Genomic DNA, 9137 nt, shown 5'->3' on the forward strand with positions numbered 1-9137 from the left:
TTTGGATACTTTGGATTACTTATGGATACCCTGAACCACTTGTGGATACCGACCTACCAGTATTGTGTTCACCATCTGTGTGCTATTCTGTTGGATACCTCTGTGCTTGTGTGTGTGTGAATCTCATTTGGACACCTTTTGTGCTAACAACATTTTTTGTGTGTTGAACCCGCGTACTCTGCTATGATGGATGGCACTCAACCATCCACCAGCTACACACAGGTGACCCAAGAACCACCCGATGCGATCATAGCAATGGATGCTTTGAGGAAGAACCATGTACCGATGACTTTTGTGTTGTTGCTGATGATGACGAGCAAATCCTGGACAACCAAGATCATCAAGATCTAATGGATGAAAGAATAAAGAAGTATACTACCATTCGGTCTATAAGAATCGTAGTGAAGGAACGTCTGCAGATTCAAGACATTGTGGAAGCCTGCGAGAACATTACCAAACCACTAGGAGAAATTGAACAAGTCTGTTTTAAACCGAACAATATTGTGGACATTGGACTTACTACAGTGGAGGCCAAGGAGAAACTAATTGGCCATAATATCTAGGTAGGCAATAATAGTTATATTTGTGAAAGTGTAGAGAAGGACCGACTTATGGTCACTATTAGATATGTCCCAAACGAAGTCGACAAAATGATAGTCAGCAATGCTTTAGCTAAATACGGGAAAATTGTAAAAGTTATGGAACATACAGTTACTGTAAACGGCAGAAAATTTAAGACTGGTACTTACCGTGTTATTATCGAAACTAGAAAATTATTGCCTAACTCTATCGAGTTACTTGGGGACAAGGTTGAGCTTTATTTTAATGGTAAAAAAGCAATGTTGGCAGTGTGGTAGTTTACATCATGAGATCAAAGATTGCAATGTCAAGCTGTGCCATAGGTGTAAAAACCCGGGCCATTCGATAAGGGATTGCCCCTATTGCTACAATTGTAACCAGATACACAATAGACAGGACAAATGTCCAGACCCAACATTTTCTGAGATTTGTAGAAAAGGGGGAAGAAACAAAAGCAATATAATGAGACGCGAAAGAAGTTTAGAAAGAATAAAATCTAGAGAGGAGAAAGCTGAAACTTATATACAGGAAAACGAAAATATAGAAATAGAAAACGTTCAGGTGTCAGAGAGCGAAAAAGAGAATAGCAAAGAAACAAAATATAAAATAGAAAAGGGTGAAGAAAAATTAAATCAAAATAAGGGGGACACAAACTCTGAAACTTGGGAAGGAAGAAAATTAAAGGGTAACGAAACAATAGAAAACAAAGAGGACAATAAAAACAATAGTATAGAGAAAACAATAGAGGATCAAAAAGAAGCCGCATGTGTTAGGGAAAAAATTTTATCGATAAGCCTAGACGCTAGTCTAACAGGAAAGGAAATCATAGAAAAAGTTGAAAAAGTTATTACTAAAGTTGAAAAAAAGAAAACAAAAAAAGCAAAAGAAATTTAGCTCAAAATAACCATAATTAAATTCGCGACTAAACTTAAAATCTATAAATATTTCTGGCTTTAGAGACATATCCAAGCAAATCTATCTTTTAAATTTTGTTTTCACTAACAAGACAGATATTCTTCTCATTCAAGACACTAATCACTATGACTTCATTGATCTCAAAAAACTGCGCAAACTTTATACTATGTTTAATATTTGTGTCATTTGCCCCTAGAAGAGGATCTGGTGTAATCACCATGATCCACAAGAAGATTAAAGTCAATGACTTTAAAACAGACTGTAATGGGAGGCTGCTTTGTGTCGATGTCTACTATAAAAATAACCTGCTCAGAATTGTCAATATTTATGCTCCCCCTCAACTCTCTGATAGAAAGAATCTCTTTCGAGAACTTCCTAAATATTTAGTGGGTCGAAGGGACACTATTATAGTAGGTGATTTTAACTGCATTCTCGATCCACTTGATAAAAACACTCAAATGTGGCCCGATGGATCCAGAAAAATTCTCAGTAATATTATTAATGAATATCAACTTACGGATGCTTATCGTTTTATCTACCCTAACCATCCAGTGTATACCTGGGAGGGTAATGGGACCTGGGAACGATTAGACAGGATCTATTTACATAACAGTATTAGTATAATTAACAACATCAACACCACTTTTTACTCAACAACAATGTCAAGGTCTCCGATCACAAAATGATCAATATAAACATCAGCACCAATGGCACAAATAACAAAATAAGGAGAAGTAAAATAAAGGTCACTGATGACTTTCTCACCAACCAGTTCTTCCAAACAGAGATCAAACTCATTCTCGACAAAAATAAAACTAATTCTAACAGGAGTCAATGGCAAAAAGTCAAGAAAGATATAAGTAAAGTCATTGAACTCACCTGGCAAATAATTAAAAAAGAGAAATTCAACAAAACAAAAAGTTACAAAGAGAACTTAGTCAAAAAATCACCAACCAAGACATATCTGGCATTAAGGATACTGAGAATAAAATTTCTACTGAAATTTACAGTAAAATAAAAAGTAACTATATAAACTACAAGATTAACAAATTAGGTATTAAAAGACAAGCAGAAGACCAAATCTTTAAAAGCAATGTTAAGATAAAAGAATCTATAAATATTGATAGTCTAATCATCAACAACACTCCCATCAGTAACACAAAAACTATTCTAAAAGATTTTCATAAATTTTATATGCAATCATATAAAAAACCCCAAACTAATTGGAATTACTGAGAAGAAATCAAAAAGCATATCAGTCCTGTGAAAGATAAAAACAACAACATAATTAATAACAGCATATCTAAAGAGGAAATCAGTAAAGCCATCGATAATTTACACATCAGAAAAGCTCCAGGCACTGATGGCCTTCCTGCTGAAATTTACCGCTTTTTCAAGGAGGACTTCACTGAAATCCTTTATAATCTGTATAACTCCAATTCCTTCGACAACAGCTTCAATAAGGAAAAAATGATACTCAAATAAAAAAGATAATAACGGTGGACATGTTGGTGACTACAGACCAATAACTCTCCTGAATATGGACTACAAAATATACAGTATCATCCTTGCAAAAAGACTCGAAGCAATATTCAGTAACCACATTGGTTGTACACAAAGTGCAGGCATCAAAGGCCGCACCATACAGGACAATATCATGCTCATAAATCTGATCAAGGACATATATACCATAAGAAAAATTCCAAAGTGGCCGGATGGCCGAGCGGTCAAGGTGGTAGCCTACCGCTCTGGGGGACCCGGGATCGAATCTGAACGGGTCGAATAATCCCCAGGAATTTTTCGGGGGGTGGTCCGTTCGGATATGTCGGGCCCCGTCCCTCACCACCCAGTCGCCCCATTGTGGGCCTGGCCGAACCCATAATGGGTCTTCTGAAAGAGGCCCTCTTAGTGCCCACAGGGCGGAAAGAGTTAAAAAAAAAAAAAATCCAATATCCATCCATTCAATTGACGTGGAAAAAGCGTTTGACACCATCAACAGACAGGTATCCTGGAAAATACTCGAATCATTTGGCCTTAACACCGACGAGATAAATAAAATAAAGCTCTTGTACCAAACACCTACTACAAAAATTGAAATAAAAGAAAATGAATCAGATTCTGTGGACTGTCACGCCGGCGTAAGACAAGGTTGCCCTTGTTCGATGGCCCTATTCACAATTTATATAGAGTCTCTTTAAATATGATAATGAAAGATAACCTCATCACTCCGCTTCATATTCCTGGTTCTACCAGAACTGTTAAATATGTGGCTCATGCCGACGACATCAATTTTATAATCATGGACACAGTTGCACTTAATAAAGTCATGGAAAAAATAAGTACTTTCAGTAAACTAACAGGCATGAAAATAAATGAGAATAAAAGTAAAATAATTAACATATATGGCAATATGACTTGCGAAAACATAAATATAAAAACTGTCAACAGCATTAAGATCTTGGGAGTCTGGTATGGAAAAAACAGTGGCCAAAACAACGTACAAAACATGATTAAAAAATGAACGAATCACTGCTTACCTGGAAAAATATCTGGCTATATCTACCCGATCGCATCACAGTTGCTAATAAAATAATATTTGCTAAAATTATATATAATCTTTATGTTACCAACTTAAATAAAAAAGAAATCAAAGCAACAGAAAAAAGTATATTTAACTATATATGGCAAAATAAATTAGAACCCATCAACAGAAAGATAATGAAAAACGAAATCAATCAGGGAGGTTGGAGGGTATGGGATCCCAAAACTTTTGAACACTCCCTTCAAAATGCTAATATCATCAACTCCTTACTGTCGAATAACCATCCACTTTACGATGTATCCACTTACATTCTTGGCCCAGTAGCCAAACGCATCACTATGTTACCCGATAATAAGCCATTCATCATGTGCAACTCCAACAAATTTAAAAGGTGGTGTGAAACTATCAGCACCCTTATAAACGACAACCGCATTGGTGAAAAAATTAAGCCACGCACTGTCTACAAAAACATTTATAATCAAACTTACAACAGCAATATTTCTGACAATTCCATAAATTGGAATGAAACATGGAGAAACATCAACAATCTCCCTGCTGAGTGGAGAGAATTAAGCTGGAGAATCATCAAAACATAGTCATGACCAGGGATTATCTTCATGTTTACCAAAATTTAAAAAGTGCCTCATGCCCTAGCTGCAAGAGGAATGAGACCATAATCCACGTTTTCCTGGAGTGTAATATAGCTAAACAGACGTGGAATTGGTTTAACAAAATTTTTAAAACTCGTATCAACTGGCAAAACATCAAATATCACACCAGCTTTCCTGTCAGAAATCAGAACCACTATATGATTAACTGGATGACTGCTCTTACGAAAAGAATCTTGTGAAAGGCGAGATGCGCTCTCGTCTTTGACAGAAAACTGTGAAACGCTACACTTATCGTCAACAAAATAAGAGATGAAGCAAATTACAAGCTAAAAGCCGACCACCGCAATTTCACTGAAAGAGACCACAACTTTAGGTATCGCAATACCGAAAACACAGTTTGGAAGAAAATATATGACAATTATATCTTTACACCACCGGTACAGTCTCTACGCAATCTAATACCACCGCTACCAATATCTCTTAACCTTGTTCATCTCTTCATAGCCGTCCCCCTCTGTTTCACTTGGCCTCCGAACTTTTGCCATCTGCAACACCATTTATGTGAAAAGCATTTTATTAATACTGTTAGTGTTAACTTTGAAATATTTTTTATCTGTATTTGCAACTTTATAATAACTGGAAATTATCAATTGTAATGATTGTACTTTCATCACATGGCAAGCTGCCATAATTTTATGACTTTGTACTTATGTATATTAACAGATACATAAGTCATTAACATAAAAAAAAAAAAAATTTACTTAAATTACGCATGTATGCCTTTGTAATATGTCAACATAATACCCAACCTTGTACATTTGTAAATATCCTGTAAATATTTATGGGTATTATGATCAATAGAGCATTGTTACGACCTATGTATATCACCAATTTTGTACCATGTATTCTCTCGTGTTAAGCATATTTGATGACTTGTAATCTTTAGAAATTAATAAACTTTAATTGAACAGTATCTGTTCTTATCAGCTTGATATCTGATAAGGCCTCCATCAGGGGCCTTCCAAATATCAACTGATTTTTGAAAACAGGTGGGGAACGGGGGGCTTGTTCCCTCCCGGCCACGGGTTGCCTGAGTATTGCACTACATCTCGGGATAGCCCACCCCTTTGGGGGAAATAAATAACAAAAATTAGCAACAGACACAAATTAAGAAGAGAAAGAATTATTTCTTTAAAATTTAAATGATGTCCTGCATCACTTATACCACAGGAACAACGTAATGTTTCTCAAGCTGATAAGAACAGAGTTGAAATATTTTTATTAAAATTATTTTTACACCCCTTGTATTTTATTTAATGTGGCAAAATTAAACAAGTAATACTACATGGCGGCAAGTCGTCACTGTGCAGCGATTAACAAATAAACAACGAGCGAGCAAAAAAAATTATTTTCCAAAAAAATCAAAAAAACCAATTTTTTCCAAAATGTTCGCTATGCAAAAAATCGGAAACGGAATCGGCGGTTTTCGTACAATAGATACACATGCTTGGAACTTTTTCGGAAAGGGGGAAACAATTATACACTCGGACTTGCATCAGTACCAGGACAAACGCCTGGGGCGTTATCCTCCCTCTGGCTACTGATAGTCGAAAGGAATATTTTGCACCTATCTACACTTACAAATGCGCTATCCAGTGACTTCCTGGAGCCTTTAGCATCTCACCATTCTCCTCCTTGCCTGATTTCCTGCGCAATAACTGCTCCCTACCTTATGACATCACCCGGGAGGACATTAGAAATGAAAAAGACGTCTCCATACTTGGTGTGTCAGCACTTTTGATCTGATTTTTATCGCTTCTCTGCCTTATTGGCTAAGATCAAGCCTTGTTTATCTGTGTCTCCTGTGTTGTGTTATGTTATATGGGATAAAATTTCCTCCTGTTTGTTGCCTGTAAAAGAAAAAGAACAAATTATAGTGGATAAAGAAATTACAAAAGATGAGATACGTGACGCAATACAGGGACTTTGTAACCGCAAAGCTCCCGGACAGGACGAAATTCCTGCAGAATTTTATAAGTTTTTTAGTGATTCTCTTATGGAATTTTTATATACTCTTTATAATTACAGCTTTTTTGGCAATGATTTTACTTATGGTAAAATGGTTTTATTGAGTAAAAAAAATAGTGTGGATAAAGGGGTTGGAGATTTTAGACCTATTACTCTTTTAAATCTAGATTACAAGATTTTTAGTAGTATTTTAGCTAAGAGACTTGAAGGCCTATTTAAGAATTATATAGTGAGTACTCAGAGTGCCGGTATTGCAGGCCGTTGTATTCATGATAATGTAATGTTTATAAGATTGTTAGAAGAGATTTATAGAGAACGGCAGTCCCCGCTCTCCATCCTCTCGGTGGACGTACAGAAAGCATTTGATACTGTCAACCGCGGCGTGCTCTGGAGGATTTTAGAAAAATTTGGTTTAAATAATGGTGAAATTAAACAGATTAAACGTTTATATCACGCACCGAGCACCTTTATCTATCTTAATAATGAGGTATCTAGTGATATTGTTTGTAGAGCAGGGGTACGACAAGGGTGCCCCTGCTCTATGGTGTTGTTTACGATTTACATCGATGTTTTGTTAAAGTATGTCTTAAGTGAGAAGTTAATCGATCCTATCCATGTGTCTGGCATGGAAATGAATATTAAATTTATCGCGCATGCCGATGACGTAAATTTTTTGATTACAAATAAAGTGAGCCTAAATAAGGTCTGTGAAAAGATAAATGACTTTTGTAAATTAACCGGTATGCGCATTAATAGAGATAAAAGTAAATTAGTTAATCTAGTAGGGACCATGGACAGTGATATACCGATTACTAAAGTTGATACCGTGAAGGTGCTCGGTGTGTGGATCGGTGTTCAAAGTAAAGCTAGTAATATGGAAGAAATTATTAATAAAGTTAAAAATATTATTGATTTTTGGAAAAGTAATTGGTTATATCTTCCAGAGCACGTCGTGGTTGCTAACAAAATTATAATAGCGAGTTTTATATTTTATTTTACAAATTTTAACAATGCTGAAATTAGACAAATAGAAAAATTGATTTACGAATATATTTGGATAAGTAGTTTTGAACTGCTTAGTCGTAAAGTTATGAGAAATAAAAGGAATAATGGAGGATGGAGTGTGGGGGACTTAAAAGACCTCGAGTGCTCACTACAGGTTGCGCATATGGGTAATTCTTTATATAATAAAAATCACCCGCTGTTTTATGTTGTGCAATATATATTGGGACCGATGTCAAAGCGGATTACTCGGGAGAAAGGATGTTTCCCGTTTTTAATAAGTAATAACAAGATGTATAAATGTTAGAGAAAAATTTTAAATGATTTTATTGATAAAAATGGGAGGCTAATTGAGAATAGAACAAAAATAAGACCGGTTTATATCTATAATGGTATTCATAGAGAACAAATTAATAATAATATGATTAATTCCCCTATTAATTGGGATTTGGTTTGAAAGCAGGTCATTGACCTCCCTCCCGAATGGTTGGAAATTACCTGGAAGATTTTAATGGATATTGTCATGTGTAGAGATTACTTATATACCTACCATCGTGTCCGAGACTATCGTTGTTCAAGATGCGGTCGTCGTGAGACGATAGAGCATATCTTTTACGAATGTCGAATCGCACAACAGGTCTGGTTCTGGTTCAATAAACTATGGAAATGTAGAATTACCTGGACGAATGTCAAGTATTTTTTAAAGTTTCAACTAAGAAATAAAAACAGATACATGTTAATTTGGATGATTGCGTTAGTTAAAAGAACTCTGTGGAAGGCAAGGTGTAAATTATATTTTGAGAAGCAAATTTGGAATGCGACATTAATTGTAAAGATAATTAAAGAAGCAGCAGGCTATAAGATAAAAAGTGACATGGGAACTATGAGTGAAATTGAATTTATGAAATATTATGATAAAACAGATGTTATTTGGAAAGAAGTTAATGGTGTTATTGAATTTTGTGATAAATAATTGTTGTGCTTTGAGTTTTATTGTAAATATTGTATTTTTTTTATTTGTGTTAAATGTTGCCTTTTGACTACTTTATAGTTTATTATATTTGTTATTGATAGTTTTACTCACTGTTCAGTGTTAAACTTTGATATTTTAGTTTATATTCATTAGCTTCTAACACTGTTGTGTTATTAATTTTAAGATTTTGTAATAATTATTTACTTCCAGTTTTATGATGTGATGCTAATTAACTGTGTTCTTGTCTTCTATGGAAATATTTTTTGTTGTTTTTGTGGGGAACAGAAGTTATGATTAATTTATATTTATAAAATTAACTGTTTTTGTCAGAAATTTAATGTTATAATTAATCTGTTATATGTTTAGTTTGTACTTTTGTAATTGGCAATTTTGTTCTTTGATGTGTTATACTGGAATTTGGAATTGTGGTTTTTGTGAAAGCGCCTTTTTTACTTAACTACAAACTTTGACAGATACTCCTGTGTTG

At 34.8% G+C, this 9137-nt stretch overlaps 1 protein-coding gene and 1 non-coding gene across 2 annotated transcripts; both read left to right on the top strand.

Annotated features, from left to right (window-relative positions):
• Window positions 1-1041: 1041 nt before the first annotated feature.
• On the top strand, window positions 1042-1473 carry LOC136979515 (uncharacterized). Its single transcript, XM_067275522.1, has one exon. The coding sequence runs from the start codon at window positions 1042-1044 to the stop codon at window positions 1471-1473; it is 432 nt and encodes a 143-aa protein (XP_067131623.1).
• A 4112-nt stretch (window positions 1474-5585) lies between these two features.
• LOC136979586 (U2 spliceosomal RNA) lies at window positions 5586-5775 on the top strand. Its single transcript, XR_010881406.1, has one exon. It is a non-coding gene; the product is annotated as a U2 spliceosomal RNA (small nuclear RNA).
• The last annotated feature ends 3362 nt before the right edge of the window (window positions 5776-9137 follow it).

The sequence above is a fragment of the Centruroides vittatus genome, unplaced genomic scaffold, assembly GCF_030686945.1.
Source record: "Centruroides vittatus isolate TY-2023 unplaced genomic scaffold, ASM3068694v2 contig_628, whole genome shotgun sequence".
Classification (NCBI taxonomy): Eukaryota; Metazoa; Arthropoda; class Arachnida; order Scorpiones; family Buthidae; genus Centruroides; species Centruroides vittatus.